Source organism: Heliangelus exortis, chromosome 3, assembly GCF_036169615.1.
Source record: "Heliangelus exortis chromosome 3, bHelExo1.hap1, whole genome shotgun sequence".
NCBI lineage: Eukaryota > Metazoa > Chordata > Aves > Apodiformes > Trochilidae > Heliangelus > Heliangelus exortis.
The window spans coordinates 38,886,384-38,907,190 of record NC_092424.1 but is presented as its reverse complement, the minus strand read 5'-3'; the positions used below and the strand labels follow the sequence as shown (position 1 = coordinate 38,907,190).

General features: G+C 35.3%; 1 protein-coding gene across 1 annotated transcript in view; it reads right to left on the bottom strand.

The window, feature by feature from the left end:
• Positions 1-145: 145 nt before the first annotated feature.
• The window catches only part of ESF1 (ESF1 nucleolar pre-rRNA processing protein homolog), a 30,188-nt gene continuing 9,526 nt past the window's right edge, over positions 146-20,807 (bottom strand). The window contains exons 9-14 of the mRNA XM_071740252.1: positions 14,899-15,060; positions 9,203-9,324; positions 7,769-7,859; positions 2,651-2,718; positions 1,649-1,795; positions 146-1,094 (exon numbers count right to left, since the gene is read on the bottom strand). Of these exons, the coding sequence (XP_071596353.1) occupies positions 795-1,094; positions 1,649-1,795; positions 2,651-2,718; positions 7,769-7,859; positions 9,203-9,324; positions 14,899-15,060 (890 nt within the window). The 3' untranslated portion in view covers positions 146-794. The remainder of the gene's footprint in view (positions 1,095-1,648; positions 1,796-2,650; positions 2,719-7,768; positions 7,860-9,202; positions 9,325-14,898; positions 15,061-20,807) is intronic.

The following is a 20,807-nucleotide window of genomic DNA, read 5'->3' as shown; positions in this document are numbered from 1 at the left end:
CGTTTTTCCTTTTTTTTTGTTTTAAATACTTGCAATGATGGAAAATTTTGTATAAATGGAACTGTAATAATGGGAAAACAGTATCAATAAAGTGTAATTTTGACAGTTACATCTAAGTGACTAAAGCACAGCCAAGCACCCAAAATTCTGTTGGACCAATTGAAACCATTTATTTCCAAAATATATTAAAGAAACACTTCTAAATGGCATTTTTCCCGTTAATTACATCTAATATTATCCATGAAGTCTTCAAGTGTTTAAAGGAAAATTTAATGAAGCATATAGGAAACATTTTTAAAATATACAAAAAAACCTGTACACAAAATGTTTTCATTTTTTAGTTATATACTACATTATTTATCAACAAGGGTACATTTTGCAGACTTTGGTGAAATGTAAAAATATAAGACTATTTACTCTCAGCTCTAAACCTCTGCAGAAGTGTTATTTATAAAAAAAGCCATAATTATCACAAACTTTTGCAGCCATCTTCAGCACTTCTGTTATCTTTAAGAGACAGCATGATACAAAACAAACCACCGCAAAACCATCGATTTCTTACTTACGTGTTTTCAAAGTGTAGTTTTTCAATAATCATACAAAACATTACTTATTGTAGGAGAAGAAAAGAATGATTATCGCTCTAGTTATTTCAAAACTCACCACCAGAATTAAGTGACTTTTTGGGAAATCTTACGTGGATAGGTATCTGAGCAGGCTGTAGTAACTTTAATCGATGTTGCCAGTTAGAAAAACTAAGACTAAAGTCAAGTCTGAGTGAAAACAAATTTCAGTTATTTGAATTTCTGCTTCTTCCTTGCCTGAAACTCCTCAGTTTTACTTTTGACAGATTTTATTAGCATTGACAAGGCAGGATCTATGGCTTTCTTAGCAGCCTCTCCTTTCTTTGCCATCTTGTTCTCCTGCCCCTTGCTTTCCTCCTTAAGTTCTTGCTCTTTTTCTTCTCTTCGACGAGCTTTCTCTTCCAAGATCTTTTCTACTGCTTTTGTCTTCTTGAAATTTGGATCAGAAGGATCCAGATTAAACAGGGGAGATGTAAACATGGCTTGGAATCTTGTATCAGCAACATTTACCTGAAGGCAGAAAAAGAGCATTTATTTTTGGTAACTTTTACCCCATGATAAGAAACTTTTAAACGAAACACAATATAGGCTGCTTAAGGAGTCAGAGCTCATTCACCACTCCTGGAAGTGAGTCACAAAATCCCAATGAGTGTGAGGCAGAAAATCAGAAGATGCTATTGCTAGAAGCAAGCAAGGAAGTGCTTGTACAATCCTGTATATGCCTCTATCGCCAGACCAAGGAAAGGTCTGTTGTTGAGAACTGACCAGGACAAAAGAAGCAGTAGATAACAACTAAAATTAACATGAGGCAGTGAGCTGCACAAGGTCTTGGATAAACACTGTCTAGTTATCTAAAGTTTGAATCTGTCCTTCTCTAATATTTTCTCAGAATATTTCTTGTATTTGGAAAACAGCCTGTAACTCCCTAAAAAGCTAGATCTTTGTTATTCTCCTTCAGACAGAGCAAGGGAGGAAAAGGATACAAGGCTACCAAATTTGTCCTGTAAATAACTGGAATTAGCAAAAATTTCATCTGACTCTATGAATCAAGAGTAAGCCATTACCTGGAAGTCATCTTCTAGCAATTCTTTCTTTTTCATTAAGAGTTTCTTTTTCTTCTTGCTCAAATTCTGTTGCTGTACAATCTTTTTAAAATTAAAATGTTTTCTGCTATCATCATCATCATCCATCATAAGTAGGGCCATTTCAGCCTGTTACAAAATAAAAAAATCCATGTACACAATAAATATGGTTTTCATTAAAAAATATAGCATCTCATTATTAAAGTCTGTGTGACACTACATACATATAAATGAGACAAAAGAGGCCTGTCAGGGCAGTATTATTTCATACACAACCACATTCTTTTAATGTTTTGAGGTGAAATATTAAATAAAATAGTTTATTTCCTTTTTATTAGATATAATTGCAAATACCTACATTCAACTTTTAAATGGACTAACAATCTAATCTGAAAATTGTAAACCATAACATGGAAATAATGAATGGAAACAATTTTGTATTCATCTTTATACAGTCAAAGAAAAACTAACATATAAGAAATTAATACATTTGCTTTGCTTACTTATCCTGAGAAACAATACCAAACATGTAATAGTAAACAATTCAGTCTTCAAGGTTAAAATTCTGCGGGACAAGGTTTGAAGACACTAATGTTTCATACAATGCTGATGTTAGAAGTAAACCTTCAGCACCACACACAAACAAGCTGAGATAGCTTTAAAGCTGAAGAAACTATAAGCTTAATCCTGATGGCTTCTGTGCCCTTACATTCCAGTGTTACCTAACTCAGCTGAGCTGTGTTCAACTATAATCTCCAAGAATGAGACAATGGCATAATCTTAAAACATCAAAGCATGGACCATCTACTTGGCAACTGGGTTCTTGGGTTAATTTTGTTCCAAAAGATCTCACTATTAAAATAATAGTTATATTCCATTGCTATCCTATGGAATTCAGTAGTTCCACTCACAAACATATAAAAAATATTTGTAGAATTCAGACAATGCAACATCTGTAATTCTTAACACTTTAAACCACTTTACCTTCTGTTTTTCAACTTCATCTTCATCTTCTGAAGTACTTTCAACTGACTGTGGCTTCTTCTTTAAACCTAAGGGCAGATATAGGACATGCACACATTTATGCAAGCTTATGCATGTCAGCATATTTTACCTATTACTAGAACCCTTGAAGTGCATCTCATTTTCTTGTAATCAATACTTAAATGTCAGGTGTGGAAAAAGACTGAAAAGCTTAGAAAAAACAGCTAGGCTTAAAGCAATAAAAATTCACTGAATAAAGCAATAAAGATCCACAGAATATTTGTTCAGCTTAAGGAGGCAGCAATATTCAAATGGCATAAGCAAGCCAACAAACAAGAACAATTAGAAAAAAATGGTTTTACTGTATTTTTTATACAGCACTAGAGAGAAGTATCACAACAGTGCAGGCAAACATATGACATTACTTCACTCCCAGGGCGTTTTAAAGTGAAATTGGTTTATATACTCATAAATGTAATTGAAGCATCCTGCAGTTCTCCACTTGTTAATTCTTTCTACTTAAGAAGACAGTGTAGTAAATATTTTAGAATAAAAAGCAAATGTGCATCTCCTGTCTGTATCCAGGACACAAGTCTGCCAGCTGAGTAAGACTTCATCAGTCAAAGAAAGATTGACTCTGTTCAGACTGAGCTGAATATTCTTCTGATGAAGCCTTCTTACTCTCTCAGAATTTACTTTAGATACATAGTGCTGATTAGAGAGACTTAATGAATAGTAACAGCATAAGACATTAGTAAAACATCAATTTTAATGAAAACAGACCCATTTATAAATCCTATGAAATCAAATTATTCTGCTTGTAGATCTGAATCAAGAAGGAGCAGGAAAATCAGAAGGCTTCCTGACCTGAACCACATACTCTGACCTTTGAGCTTGAAATTACATTCCCAGGCAATTTATTACAGTCCACTGGGGGTACTCTTAAGTAAGATACTTGGCTCTATTCTGTTTAGACATATTTGTAGTCAGACTTGAAATACAAACATGCCAGAAAAATGTCAAGTTATATCACCAAGTGTACTCTGGAACAGGACACACTTCTTGAAGAACATTTTTTTCTCCCTTGACTATTCTCTTGACTATTTCTAAATGGATTCCAAGGTGGAAATGGATTTTTAGAAGAAAAAACCCACCAACATAAAAAAATAAACTATCAAGATGCACACTGTCATCAGTGTGATTGTTGATTTAGTACTTCAAGAAAATATGCAGGAAAATCAGGTTCGGGTACAATATTGTTATCTGACCTCCACAATTTATGTTAATGTATAGAAGGGAGAAATACATGCCTTACAAAAGACTTCAACAACTATGAAAACTTTTCTATATTGTCAGAGCTGGCTACACTACATAAAAGGAAACAGGGCACAGATTTGAACTGGAAACCATTATTCTGTAAGTTAAATTAGTAAATCTATTAGCCTTTCCACCCATCCCAGAAAGAAGGGCTCCTCAAGTCATCTTTCCTTGCCTTTCACTGTACGTAGCACTACAGAAGTGAAGACAGCTTATCTTCATGCCTTCAAAGACTTCTGTTGCTGCAGATGGGGGTGAACTACCCAACTATTTCTTCCTGTGATCCTATGGAGCCAATAAAAACAGCTTGGTACCTGAAATCACTCTGAACATTAAAAACTTTGCACCATGCTGAAAATAACGTAGTTTCAGAATTCACAAATACATAATTCTCTTTTTCTCCTGACATTGTCCCTCTCCACACATACATTCTGGAAGCCTCCCTGACCTGAACACAGACAAATGTAAAACCTCTGATAAGAGTCCTACCCAACAGATTCCAAACCCACGGATCTAGCATCTAATCCCCAATGGCATCTCTTAATCAGATGTGTTCCACCCTACAGCAGCAGATACCTATAATACTACGCAGAGCTGATAGCTGCCACCAGCCAGTGAGAAAAGTTTCTAGTCCTTGCTGCAACCCCCACTCAAGTTGCCACTTGTCTCTTTCTTAGCTCAGGAATTTAGTCTGCAGCATTAATTTTGCATGTCAACAACTTTCCAGTGCTAACAGAAAAAGCTAATCATAACTTTCAGACTTCAAAAACAGAGACTGACCCCAGAATAAACACTCCTCTCACATGACTTCTCATCTGTTTTAGAAGCTGGAAGGTCAGTCTCAGAAAGAGTCTCCCAAAGACAGACAGTAAATGAATCAGTACAGCTAAAACCTGTATCTTTGAAGTACAAGTTCTACACATATACTCAGATTCTCCTGTCAACCTCTTATATTCCCACAGTCATACTGATATCTTCCACCACTGGGAAGCCAGAAATTCCTAAGTATGTTGTAAATTAGATGATGAGAAGGAATCAAATGAGCTTGGAAACTACAGGAGTTATAATTGTGAAAAGACGTGTAGTGTTTTTCCTCAAGGATGGATAAAAACCATGTTTAACAGTCTAAAGTGTTCTGAAACTATTCAGGACACTGGTCCCATGTTAAAAAGCAATTATGCTATTCAGCTATTAATCTTCCAACAGTTTAAGCTACAAAAGTAATTCTGTCCTACACGAACCCTTTCTGAGAACCCACAGAAAAAGATGCAGTTAAGACTGAAACAAGTCAAGCCGAATTAAATCCTCACAGAACGTTTTGAAACAATATGTGCATCAATATAAGACAAAAGTGACAATTTTTTTTTTTGTTTTACAATCTCAAACTAGAATCAAGGTTCTGAAATACGGCATCAAGGCTCATACGTATATGCAGCATTTTATGTTTTAGCCTATGGAACTACTGAAAAAGCACATAGGGATTAAGCACATATAAAAACTTTGTGCAGAGCAAGCACTATTGTGAATTTCAGGAGTGCTAATTTACACGCACCCTGCACAGACATTTTTCCAGCACAGCAAACACAGTGAATGTACTCTAATGAAACCTCCACAGCATAAGAATCACTGTCTGCTTTACAGTTTTCAGTAACAAAGACAAACCTGATAAATATATGCTCGGATAGGCTTCCCATAATTTCCAGTTTTCCTTTCACAGCACCTGAATTTGTTAGGCCCTTTAACAACTCCTTATACTCTTGCTTCCTTTTCCATTGCCTCAGCTTGTCAAAAACTAACTTAAACAAGACCCATAAACATTTCGGTTAAAAAGTGAGTCCAGCACAGAAGCAACTACACCACTGCAAAGCCCAAACAGCACTACTGCAGCCTCACTGGTACACTGGCAAACCTATCCTGCCAGATGCCTTTTCAACATAATCTAAGATCATCTGACAGTCAATTTCAGGAAGAAATTTCAATCTTTCAGGGGAACTGAGGAAGGCTTATGAAAAACTACAATCATTCAAGTTAGTGCTGCCTTGTACCCTAAATACAGAGCTGGAAGAGCAACAGCCTAGTTCAAAGATTGTAACCCATTCTCTCAACTGGGTAAGCCATCTGTGCATAAAAACAACCCCAGCTATGAGACAGAGGCTGTTCTGGGTAAACTTGGTGAAAGCCAGACAAAGCTGTGCTGTGTAATCATCATTAAAATGTCAACTGGCTTTCAGCCAACCACTATACTCCACTTTAAAACTTCTCCAAGGTTAGCCACATTCTGCTTTTCTCCTCTTTCTTAGTAGCTTATCAGTAATCTGCCAGATGATAGCTTCACTTCCTTAACCTTTATGTCTGTTTTACTATCCCCAAAGACTCCATGCACACTACAAGCCTATCCTTTATAGTCTGAACAATAAGATTTAAGAATCTGCAGTTACAGTCGTTCTCTGCTGAGCCCCTCCACAACAGAAATGATTTCTTACATAATGAAGGAGAAAAGATTTTTTTTAGAGATTTCACAAAGACTGCTGAAAAATCAATCAGTAGAATGGGAGTACGTACATAACCTTCCTAGTGAAAAAAACCAAAACAAACTGTGGTAGAGGGAATGGCATCTTTACAATGAGTACGGAAAGCATGGTAGAAAACAGCTTTGCACAACACGTTAAATCATCGTATTTTCTATTAAACATGGACGGACTCACCCTATTTTCTGTATTTCAGCTAGGACACCAAAGTTTTAGTTTTAAATTATTTACTTTCTCCTAATGAAAGCTTCAAACAACAAGGACAGAAGCCTGTCTGGTATAAAATTAAAAGTAATTTTCTCTTTTTAAGGGTAACTTGGATCTGTATTTCTATACTCAGAAAAAACAAAACAAAAAAACCAACCAACCAAAACAAAGCAACAAAACCAAACCAAACCAAACCAAACAAAAAAAATAGCCAAACAAAAGACCCAATCAAACAAACAAAAAATCCCAAACAAAACCAAAAAACAACAAACCACCTGAAAACAACATACTGGTGATATTTGCAGGACCTGTGGATATCTTATTTTTGTTTGATTTCTTACTATTTTTTTCCTCTTCTTTTCCTTTTAATAAACAATTGTATGAGACACCCTTATGCATGGAAAGCCAGGAAACACATAGTTAATGCCTATCCCTACCTTAAAAATTTAACCAGCATATTCCTATGCAAAAATAAATGTGCTGTTACCACAGAAAAAAGCTAACTTAAACATCAGAGTAAAAAGCCTGTAAAAAAGGTATCACAAACATCTAAACTGGGTAAGTTATTCCAAAAATACTACATTTCGATATTTGGGTTTCTAAGCAGGCAGATTACACCAGTAAAAACATGTATCGAACTAAAATAAAAGGAAATGAAAAACAACTTTGTGTATGATGCAAACCATCTTACATTTATGCAATTCACCCAAACTTTAAAGAGACCCATATATATACACACACACACACATATATATATTCATATATATATATATATATATAGCTCCTTCTCTATAAAAAGAAACAGGAATCAAAGGCAATGAAGTTCCATTCTCTGGAATGTTTAGCGGAGCAGATTTTGACTAAGAAAATGGTTAAATAATAGTCTCTGATGAAAGCTAAGAGAATAACGTTCCCTACATTGCCCCTGCACTTTTAGGCAAATGACACCTACTTTATTTCATCTGAACAGGCTCTCTCTACATTTACTCTAGCCTGACTTTGCTTCTAAATCTCATGATTTAAAGAAAGGGCATGTTTACTCCAGAAGTCACATGTCTTGACCCACCTGTTTTCTCAAATTCTTCAGCAAAATATGGGTCATTGAGATCAACATCAGATGGAAGTTCATCTTCACTTTCTTCTTTCTTAGCAGTAGCCTATAACAAAGCAACATTATTTCAGTCAACATATAAACTATTTAAATTTCACTGGAATTAGATGTTCCTTGTATGTTAGTAATTATGAAGATGAAAACTAAAATATTGTATACTGACCATCATAAAACTAGAATATACTACAAATCCTAGTAAAGAAAATCAGCAACTTCAAATTTGCTTCAAAAATTGAAAGCTTTTCATGTACCTGAAGAAGAGGTACCTATATATTCTCCAAGGATCTTTATTAGATGTACCTACAAATTGTGATGTATTAGCTAACCACACAAACAAATCACAGGATCACAGCATTGTTATGTCCTTACTTTAGATTCCACAACATCTCTGTGTAGAGAAAACATTGAGCAGTGAGCTTTAGTTTGTGCTCTGGAATTCAAAAAGACTGAGTACAGACTTAAAAGAACAAATTTTATTACTGGAAGTACTGTCATACACCTCGCCTGATGTGACTTATCAGGCTGAACAAGAATATTAAGCTAGCAAATGTTGCTCTACTACCTAGCAGTGCTTGCTTACCCCATTCAGAGGACTCATTTTCTGTAAGGTTCAACTTACTCATCAAATTCACATTAAGCCCAACTCGATCGCACAGTGTAACTTAAGTTGCAGAGACTACTCTTAAAAACATTAATCTGCAACAAGAATTATTTTCAGAGTAATTTAAGACTTTAAGGAAGCTCGATTCTGTATGCCAGATGCTTTTTTCCGTAGCACTTCCTAGCACAAGTATTTGATTTATCTGCATATTTCTTCTACACATAACTGACGTGGAGTTAGTTACTTCACAGCTACTGTGTGTAGAAACATGAAGCAACACCAATTTGTTACTCATAGAAAGAACTATTTACCAAATTTGCTCTTGCAATTTGAAATTTGAACAGTTCTTTGTGGCTATTAATTTTTTGCCCTTACAGCTTTGGGAAATAAATCTGTATTATTTTAAGCTCAGAATTTCCAAAACTACAATTACCATGATGATGACGACTTTGAGCTGATATACATGCTGTAGCAAAAGGTCCCTTCCTAATGCATTCAAAAATATAAATTAAAATCCAACTATTATGACTCATTCATATTTAAAGCAATGCAAGTAGATAAATTTTGCATAAGCATACATGTATAATCAGTAGTACCCTAAACAACCTTTAGCTCTGTAAGTTTGATAAGGCACTCCTCCACTGTCCAAACAAGTGACTGCTGCTCATACAAACATTGAAATACTACTGGAAGGTATATATTTTCTATTTACTTCAGCCAATACAAACAGTAACAGCAACTTAAGAAAACAAACGGCTCCCCCCACAAGTGCCAAATATAAATATTACCTTTCTCTTTTTTTTAAGAATTCTTTTTTCTTTCTTCTTCTCCAGAAATTTTTGCCATGGAGTAAGGTTATCTTTTCCTTCCAACCGGTTTTTGACCATTTCTTCAGCAGTTTCTTTGAGGCCTAGGACAAAAAATATTAAATTAAAGAAATAAGATTAATCTGATATTTTTCTTAAATCATCAGTTTTCTCTTATGTAAAAGAATAAGAAAAATGGTTTTTCTTTAGCATGTCTGTGAAAAAAACAAAAATATTGCTTAAAGCAACATCTTTATAAATAAGATCATTTCACAGGTAGTGCTTTTTTTCTTTTTTTTTTCTTTTTTTTTCTTTTTTTTTCTTTTACTTCCGTAACAAGTAAGTCAGACATCCTATCATCTTCCTCTTTTCTGACTGACAGATCTTGGGAGAGTGTAGGAATCCTGCTTCTGCTTCCCCCTCCAAGCCTGACACTTGCTGTCTCTTCCCCAGTTCCACCTGTTCTAATTGTGTCTTCAGCATTCCCTTTTTACCATCCCACTCCAGCCCTCACCTAACCAAATCCTACTCTCCTTCCCCTCCTATCAGTTTCATTGCTTGGAAATCATACTCAAGACCTCTCCAGATGTCCTAAACCAGGATCCTAGTTTTTCTCCTAAATCTCAGATTTCTCATTTGGCCCATCTCTGCTTCTCATCCTTCCTTCCAGCTCTCCTCAGTAATGAGGAACTGGCAATAGAGTTCATAATGGAAAAAATGGGCAGCCTTCATGGACAGTTCTACCTGTCCTCAGAAAAACAGACAATATTTTTCTGAAAAACTGCAAACACCAACTTCTGTTCTTGCATTTGTCTATACTCCAAAAATAATTCAAAGGCTGGAGAGCTGGTTACAACATGTCTGAAACACTAAGTGTGGACAAAATCGAAAATCACACTGAACCACACCTTATAGGAAGAAAAAAGTACCACAAAAAAAGGATAAAACGTCCTTTGACTATCTTGGAAAGAAGCCAGAATTAACAGTGAGTGGCAAACAGTTACTGCCACAAAAGTTGGGTATTAAACCAACAAACAAATTCAGAGACAGAATAAAGGAAGGATATTGTACACATTCACTAAAAGCAAAGTAACCCTCTCCTACAATAAGAACAAATATTTAGTTATTTCCAATTGTACACCTCTTTATATCCAAAGTCAATGAAAGGAGAATCATCAGCTTCCCAGAAACTGAACTACTATCACTTGGAATATTACTCTGCAGTACTTTTGTGGAAAAAACTACTGGTCAGGTAGCAATCTTGCAGATTCTCTCTAAAATCAGTAAATACGGGATAAAAAAAACAAAAAAATTATGTCACATCTCCAGAAAAAGAGAGACCCAAAATCTCAAAGGAGGTTACCAGATTTCTGATTTATTTGCCTGGAAAACTGAATTATTTGATCCATCTGGCACAGAAGGACTTGGAGGAAAATACAGCCCTTTCTTGTGGTATCTGGCAGTCTCATGAAAGGAATTAAGAGTTTCTCCACAGATTAGAATGGCTTAGAAACTACTGTCCAGACCACTTCCCGAGAATAAGAGTGTATTTAAGTGGTCAGAAGGGTTTTGATTGTAGAATAAGAAAGGAATTGTCTGCTCTGGGTTGAAAAGGCTAATCTATATCCTTATCAATATCCATTTTTTTCAGGATAAATGAATCACACTCATCATATTTTATCTTTATGCATAAGAGCCAGGAAAAGAGTGGGAGAAACATCATCTATATTAGCATACAACTACATCATACCTGACCTAAAAGATGAAAGTGTGATAAATACTATACCAAACCTAAGTATATTGCTTCTCACACTGGTGGGAGCGAGGGAGGGTGAGCAGACCAGAATTTTCACTTCTCTAAACAGTTTTTAAAACTTTTCAAAGTTTAGCAAAATGTGACCATCATGACTATAAGAAGCTAAGATGATACTTCTCTATTCTCAGGAAATCCAAATGATCACGTTGACCTTGCATGCACTGTCTAACCAGAAAAGAAAAAAAAAAAGAAAAAAAAAAGAAAAAAAAAAAGAAAAAAAAAAAGAAAAAAAAAAAGAAAAAAAAAGAAAGAAAAAAAGAAAAAAAAAAAAGAAAAAAAAAAAAGAAAAAAAAAAAGAAAAAAAAAAAGAAAAAAAAAAAAGAAAAAAAAAAAAGAAAAAAAAACACCTTTTTGCAGGTTAGCTAAAAGGAACAGCAGACAGAAATTTTCTGGTAGTATTAGAATCTGTTCACCCCTGAAGGTAAGACATCTAAAAAGTCAAGACAGTTTTCCTAAAATAGTATATTTGCCTGGAAAAACCCCACCTCACTCATCAGGTAAGATGTCAGGTGTGAAGAACTGCAGTGCTGAGCCTACACAGAGCTGAGCACACACTGCTTTGCCCTGCAATAGGGAAGAGTGCATTAGTCAGAGGACACGTTCAGCACTGATACAGACTGAGAGATATATTCCATATGAGCATTTTTGAGCTCTGTATCATCAGTAGCAACATACAGTGAGGAGTCACTATGCACTTTACAGAGATATGGTTGCTGCTATTCTACTTCTTATGAAAACTAATTTTAAAGTTTCCTTTAAGCCTAGCTAAATATTTACATCTCTTTCTTCCCAAAGGAAGAATTTTCAAGTCCAATTAAAAAAAAAATTCTATATGAAAAACTGGCTGAGTAGCATCAAGAAATACAGTTGTGGTCTTCTCCCTATTCACCTCCTAATGAGAGCTTTGGAAGTTGGATAAAGATGCACAGTAATTGTTACTCAAATCAGATATGATTAAGAAAACAGATGTAAGCTTAAATATAACACTGACTTTCTGCCTAAAAGAAACAGACCAAAGAGACTTGGAACTACATCTAATTTATTTTTGTTGGCACTGTGGTTTATTTAAAACTATTATGATTCAAGAATAACTGAATCATTCACAAAGTATGCTTTCTATAACCATGTGCAAATATTTGTGCCAAAACTCAAATTCTAAAATTAATTCAAATCTCTTCCTTTCAGTTGAAAAGCTTCCTAGATTTAACTGTTGTAACCCTCTGTATATTAAACAATTGGGGAGGAAAATGATTTTGCAATAAGTCAAGCAGATTAAGGCTGAGCTTGAAATAAAAATATTTCAACAGACATAAAATAGTGCTGAAAAAATTAAGAAGTCTTAAGTGATTATAACAAAAAGTATTTTTGCATTCCCAGAATGCTCCAACTGAGCATAACTAAATTGTTTGGGATTTTAAATAAGCACATTTGTTCAAGAAAAAAAATAACATAATAACCAATGTACTTCTCTCTCATATTGCAAGGTCTAATTGCTAGTAATGGTATTGACTGACCTCATGGAAGTGAATAGTCTAACTAGCAAGGGCAAGTGAACACTTCTATAAGTTACAGAACCTCTGCTCTTTGATAATTTAACTTTTCAGAGTAAGAAATGAGGAAACACTTGCTTATAATGCAAAATCATAGATGCTAAACTGACATAGACAATATAAACTACCAATGTAAACTTCATTGTACACACATACATTCATCTCATCCTTATTTGAACATATGATGCACAGACATTCAAAGGACTCTAGAGAAGGTCAGTCCTATATATCAGGATAGGAGGGGTTTTTGTCTGTTTGGTTTTCCCTCCCTACACTTAAAGAGATGAAAGTATAGCATAAGTACTAGGAGCCCCACAAGAAGGTGCAGGAAGGAAGGGACTGGATGATTTAATATGAAACGAATCCAATTTTCTAAAGTCAAGTTCAGTTGCAAAGAAACAGGGAGCCTGTGTGCTAGGGAACTGGATTCCATCTCAACTACAGTTCCTAAATGTTAATGTAATTTACTTGTAACATGCAAGGCACAGTTTTAAGAGGCAGAGCCTCTCAAGAAAACTTCTTGCTCTCACTTGTACAATTTCTTGCATCTCTTAAATCTCTTACAAAAATTTTCCATCTCTTCTAATGAATGTTTTTCTCTAGATTCCTAACTTTGTCATTACATTAAATTGCCCGAACTTTAATTTACAGAACTTCATTCATAAAAATTCCAAACCAACACAAAACCAGTAGCTTTTCTAACTGTTTAAACAATGCCTGACCTATATAATACAGAACACGTTCCTAGAAGCACTTGTTTTGACTGTGGTTTCCACCTTCAGTCTGAAAGGTGGCAACAACATTTTTTTTTAAAATCTTTTAGTAGCTACCTATGTATATGAAAATTCATTTGTCTTGAATATATTAGAGTAGGGAAGCAACGTCAAGCATACATATACTGACACACTGTGGACAGACAAAGTAAAACATGATGATATAGCTATGTGAGAAAGCACTAGGCCTATCACTCATGATACAGGCTTTTTCTAAAGAGGTTTTGGAGAATTCATGCCAGAAATTATTGGAATTATATAAGCACAACTGAAAACACAACTATTTTTAATGCCAGTGTATACTTTTGAATACAGATCTTCTAAAGAAACAGAAACAAAATTATTCCATTCCTTAGAACAATTTCCCTGACTCAGATCAGAACAAGATTTAAGAAGTGAGGATTTATACTCAACAGAAGTTAACCTGAGTGAATTCAGAATGATTTTAGTGTAAATCAGATAATCAGATATGCATTCCTAGCTGGAATTAGCACACTGGAGGTTAAAAGGCTGGATTCTCCTAGGTCTCTGTTCTCCATATTAACAATAGAAGATCAGGCTGTGTCCTTACTTAGCCTGCAGTCCTATACATTCTGAGCCAATACAGCATTTTCCTGCCCTGGAAAAGGTAATGTGCCACCATCCTAGCCTTTGGAGTGCTTAATTCAGTCCTCTGAGTATTGACCAAATGCTTCCATTGCCTATCTGACTCACTACCTAGCAGAAAAGATCCAGATTCTTTTTTTTCCAGAGTAGTTCTATCATTTTAGCAAATGAAATGGAGATCTAACAAGTGCTGGGGGCGAGTACAGGCAGTCACAATGAGCTATGGGCCAGTATCAAGGAGGAGAAGACACAGTGAAAATGTTTCACTACTTGGATATAACGAGTTGTTAAAGTGGCTCATTATATCTCAGGAAAAGAACACACTCATAAACAAAATATAAAAACCAGTCCAAATTATCTTTTCATCATAAAGTGAAAAAAATTGTCATTTGTTTTTCAGATCTCAGCATGACTTCTGCTGGGATACTCTATGGTGAAGTCATCCTTTTTTAACTTCCAGATGAAAATCTGGATGTCCCTCATAAAGCAAATATTTAAGGTCTTTTACAACCCAAAACATTCTATGATCCCCCAACTTTCCTTTCAGATAGCTTACTTTCCCACAGAGCAGTCTCACTGAAAGGTCAGACTTCTTCCTTCTCTGTTGCTCCAAAATCTTCAGCATTTTGCAAGCATTAGTCTCAATTCAGTCCCCTCTAATTTTATGCTATGTTTCCAAATCACACATTTTTAATATGCAGGTATGTTTTATGACTCTGACAAATACATACATTCTGTTTGAGACTATCTATAAAGTAATGAAAGAAAAATGAGCACAAAAAAACCTGGCCAAAAAAAGGGTATAAATAGGAGCTTACAACTTAGAAACTGAGTCATATTATTTCTTTTATTTCCCTCACTGTAATCCATCTGTGTTTCAATTAAAAAAAAAAAAAAAAAAAAAAAAACGTAAAAGCAAAATACAAAGCTTACCTGGAACCCATTTAATTTCCATTCCTATATCCTTTTCTTCCTGTTTCTTCTCTTTTTCTTGGATACTTTGCAAAAGTTCTCTGTACTTGGCAATTTGCTCTTCATCATCTTTCTGACCTTTCCTGGGTTTGTCATCTTCCATTTCATGAGCTACATCACCACCTAGACAGAGAGAGTAAAGCTATCACAGACGGCCTCAAAAAAGTGATCAGTTGGACTTAATGGTTGAGAAACACACCCAATCCGCTATTTTGAAAAAACAACCTAAGATATTTTCATCTATTATTCCCCCAAAGAATAGACAGTTTTAGAGTTATACTTAGATGAAATAAAAATATCTGAAAAGAAAAAAAAAGGCAATCACTGATCAGACACAGCATCCTTCACTGCATTTCTAAATTATTACTTTCAAAACCCCTTGCAGCTAAGTAGTACTTAAATCTCAAAAAATACTTCAGTAAAGCACTTTGAAAATAGAGTACCACATTTTAACAAATAAACCTTACAATATTCTGTAACAGAGATCATTACTCAATAGCTTGATCTTCAGTGACTTGCTGAACTAACATGAAGCAAGATGGAGAGAGGGGTTTTTTCTTCTGTTTTTTAGGAAAACACAATTACAATGTGACTAACAATAAGCTTTGAAACAGAAAGAACAGGCTTTTGAGGCTTTACAGATGCTGCAGCTCCTTGAACTGTGAAAAAAAAGTAGCACTAAAGCCATGTATCCTACAGGACCAAGTTGCTTGGGCAGCATTAACTGCTGTCTAAAAAGACAGATTGTAGTTGCAAGTTAACACAGAGTGACCTCTTGTCTGGTAAAACTTAGGCATGACACGGCTGTTCTCTTCCACATCTCATCACAAGAAACTGGCTTTTTGGCTGGGAGAAGTCGTCTTTACTGCTCAGTTAACTGCAGTTGCTTTCCACTTTCCTCATCAGGAGATAGGACCTCCCGGGAAAGCATCTGCTCATCTGAAGAAATCCTTAAGCTAAGAAAGACTCCCTTGAAATTGGATAAATAAGGGGTTACTAATTTGTCTTTCTGACTGGCTTTGCTAATTTTGCTAGGAGAAAGTGGCAATGAATATTTTGTACTTTCTTATTTAGATAAAAAATGCATTTCTTTTGTCAAATGTTCAGCATCACCTTCAAAAAATCCGTAAGAGCCTTTTAATTTTGTAAGCAAATGAACAATTGACAACAGCTGCAAGAAAGGAAAATTAACTATGTTCACAAAGTTTGTTCAGAGTTCAAATAGCCTTGTCACTAGCCTTCAAGTATCACGCTGTATTGCAAAACATGGGGAACCACTTTCTGATGGATAAGGCAGTAATGTTTTCTGCCAATAGCTTGCTCAACGAGTTTTTTGAACAAAAACACACAAATAAAAAGTTCTGGTACATTAACATCTTCAAGGCAAGAGAAATACAATTAATCGGAAAAAAAGGGTAATTTGTGAAGGAAAAAAGGCAAAAACTGCTGAAATTTAAGAGTCTAGAATACAAATATATTTTTTCTTGTTTTCTATGAATACTAGTAGGTAGGGTTGTGTAGCTTCTTGAGTGCTGTGCACTGGGCACAGTTTTAAAACTCTCTTAACAAACCAGGTGACTGTGGCCACTGAAGTCTTTAAGCACCTGACTGCCCATGAGACATGACTGGGCATTCCTTAAACCACACCTCTGAGCCAGCCAGATGTCAGCCAAGATTAATGTACTTGCACCACTTGCTGGACATCTCCAAAAGCTTGTTGGAATTATTTAGAAGGAAAACTGAGATGACTCTTGTTCCTAGCTTTCTGAGCATATTTTTTGCTGTTGTTTCTTGATTAAAAAACAAACCCAACACAGTAAGTCCTGCAAACATGCTTTGGAAAAGTATCCAACACCCACAACAGTTCTAACAAGCTTCTGATGCTTCATAGGAAGGAAATAACCAGGTTGTGGTATTTCTGCTCTGTCCCATGAAATTCCACCCAGGCTTGGCTAAATCATAAACTGCTCACTCCTCTTACTAGCTTGTTTCCTTAGGAAATATTTTAGTAATATGCCAAAACTAACCAAACAAAAATATTCTTAAAAGTCAGATCCTTGTTACTTTCGAAGCAGCAGTAATGCCCGAGTGTCCAAAGCAGCTATAAAGAAACAAGGGAAAGAAGCAAACGCAAATAACATCCTATTCAATTAATTTTTATCCTATCCAATTAATTTTACAAACACCTGTTGGATTCAAGGACATATTAAATAACTGCATGTTCTGTCATCTTCCAATTCTTAGCATTTCATAACACTTCTAGCAAATATAAACACATGTGAACATTACTCATTCTTCAGATAGCAAAGAGGGCTGTACTGTCATGTGATAAAATGTCAAAGATGCATTTGAATTTGTATATGCAGTCAGAGTTAGGGCATAAAATAGATTTCAAAATTGTAAAAACATTTAATAAGTGGTCTGATTTTGTTTAACATTAAATCACTAAATTAGCAGCATTATTTTAAAAAGAAGCTAAACTAAATCCAGGCACTTCTCTTTCCCAACAAATATAGTTCCTTTCTCTGCACTTGTACACCTCTGGCACTGGTACAGCAGCACAAAACATGTACTGTCTTTGTAGACTCGTGCATTGGAAGCACAACGCTACTTGTGAGTAGTAGTCTACAAGAGACTGTTCTCCCTACTCAGACTCCAACAGAGCTCTACCTAGAACTCAGTACAAACCTGACAGTGTTAAAGTGTCTAGACAACTTTTAGATATATTGCTTAGCTTTTAGGTTGCCCCGTGAGGCATCAAAACTTGAACTCAATAATCCTTGTGGGTCCCTTCCAGATCAATTTGCTATGATTCTATATTTGTCATATAGTCTATTCAGGTGTTCTGTGTGGCTGTGCAAAGCAGAACAGCAAGAAAAGATACTGCTCTTGCTAAGATAAAAAGCCAGAACAAAAGCTTAGGCATACAAACCATAATGTTTCATTTGAGGCATAATTCAAAATGCCATACACTAAGTCACTAGTGTTCATGGTCAAAACAGCAATTATGGGATGGATTTGATGCACACCACAAATGCCTCTTAACTGGAACAAATGCATCCAAGTAACAGAAAATTCAGAAACAACGTAAAAGAGCTACTTTGCCCTATGAACCACAACATACCAGGTCACTGAAATACCTGACATTAAAAATCCATTGTATAATAGGAAGACTAACATTCAGGATACTCTTATTTTCAGTTGAAAAAATCCATAAATACAGATTAGAACAGGCCAACAAAAACCTGTTTATAAATAAAATATTTTAGTAAGTTAAAAGGGATAAAATGGCAGAACATTTTTTTTTCCTCTGTATCACACTCCTACATTTAGATTCAAGCAGATGATACTGATTTTTCCCATTTGTGCTACAATTCTGTGGGTTGCAACCCTGTTTTGTATCATATAACTGAATGGACAAAAGGTCAGGAACATGTTAAACACATGGAAACATAATTCCTCTATTAACAATTTACCTTTCAGAACTTCATTAGAATCTAGACATTTCCAGGTTTAAAATTTCTTAGTGTGATAAAGAATATTTAAAGTCCATTTCTTTTTCAGCAATGGAAGTTTACCTTTCAAAACTTCTGAAGTGTTGCTCACTTACAAATGTTCACTTTCATCACCACCCTATTACAGATGCTATGCTTTAACATAGTGTTAGTCTTGTACATTTAAGATGGAAATGCTTTCCTCTGCAGCTACTGCTCCCATTTACTTTACTAAGCATTACTAGAGAAAATAAAGTTCACAGAGGTGTAGTTTCTAAGTGCATTTTTAGGTAAGATGAGGAACAAATGGACATTAACCCTACCAAGATATTGCCAAGTTGTGTTTGCTGCCAGAAGATTTCCCAACTGTATAACCAGAAACGCCTGTAATGTTCTTTTGCATGCTCTAAACTCATCTCTGATTCCAGCAACCTGCTTTAATGCAGTATAAATCAATTTTAACATCTGCTTAAAATACTTGACTAAAGCTTAGGGACATTTTCCATGCCCTGTAGTTTAGGTTCTATATATTATTAATTAAGAGTGGACCAAATTTTATAGTGAAAACAAGCAAGGTAATTCAGAAATTCCCATATTGGTTCACTATACAGAGAAAATTACGTACCTTAAAAAGTTAGATTACATTCTTTTTATATTCTTAAGAAGTTATGTGCATAAAGATGCATATAGAGTTGTTACTAAGCTAATACAGTCTAAAGTTACCTTAAGTATGTTCTGCTGCTTACTGTACTCCTTGCTATGAGAGACCTACAGATTAGGAGCACCAGAGAGCCCATATGCAAATTAACCTGTAAGTAGATTTCTGCAGAAAGCATTGCACCTAATTCATTTGATGATTAACCCCTTCACATTTCCAACTCGGACTTTTCCCTCTGAAATGGAAGCACTTCCAGTTCCACTGAAAATTTTATCTCGGAAATGAAGAGATTAATGTAGGTCTTGCCAAACTTAACAAAGAAATGTTAAGGTACCCTGAAAGAGAGGTATAAAAAAAAAAAAAAAAAAAAAAAAAAAAAAAGAAAGGGAATAAATTATTTTACACTCAAGGGTGCAAACTTCTATTCAGAAACCAGCTAATCAGGGCTCCAGTCATTAGAGTAACTCCTAATTAATTCCCATTTGGTAATTTTTGTATCAGTGTTACTCCAACTCAGAAAGGCAGATCTTCAATCAGCACTAAATGAACCAAATAGCTACATTTCTCCAGATAAACTATTCAAGTGTATGATGAAAAGCAACTTTTCTTTAAGAGAATTATCATATCAGAAGTAAATATGTCATGATTTAGGTCATCTGTGATCTTGCTACTTGAAATAACTCAAACTATAATCATTATATTCAGCTAAATCAAACACTAATTATACCAGGTAAAATGATTTTGCAGTACAGAAATGAAAACTGGAAAGCTGTTTTAAATCTAGGGAGATAATACTTAAGTCAAGCTCTGACTAACAAATCTATAAGCAAACTGTAACTCCAAACCCAGCTACTGTACTTAGTGTTCAACAAGAATGTAGTAATTTTGGGGTCATAGTAGTGATACTATTTATCTGTAGAATCATCAGAATCAGGTTTGAATAATTAACCCCAACCATCACTTCAGCGATAACGATTTAAAAACTTGTACGTGTGTTTTCTTGTATTGTGTAAAGAACACTGGAAAAAATATAAGAAAGCAAGTAAAGTTCCAGTAAATTTAAAGAACTCTGTAGCTTCCATATTATCATACCTAACTCAATGACTCATCAAACAATCACAGAATTGGAAGACCTCTAAAATCACCACATCCAACTGTCAACACCCCACCCCAATAAAACATATATATATCAATATTTGTATCACCCTCTAGAACATGTTCTGAAGAGCCTCATCTACACAGCTTTTAAATACTACCATGGATGGTGATTCCATCACTTCCCTGGGCACCCCATTCCAATACCTAACTACTCTCTCAGTTCCTTAAACCTAATCTAAACCTGCCCTGGTGAAACTTCAGGCCATTTCCTCTAGATCTATCATTGTTCACTTGAGAGAAGAGGCCAACACTCACCTTCCTATAACCTCCTTTAAGGTACTTATAGAGACCAGTAAGGTCCCCTCTCAGCCTCCTGTTCTCCAAACTAAACATTTCCAACTCCCTCAGCCCCTTCTCATAGGACTTGTTCTCTAGATACTTCACGAGGTTAGTTGCCTTTCTCTGAATCACTCCAGCAACTCAAAGCCTTTCTTTTAGTGAGGAGCTGAACACTTGAGGTGTAGCATCACCAGTGCCAAGTACAGGGGCACGATGACTTCCTTGCTCCTGCTGGCCACACTATTCCTGATACAAGCCAGGATAATGTTGGCTTTCTTGGC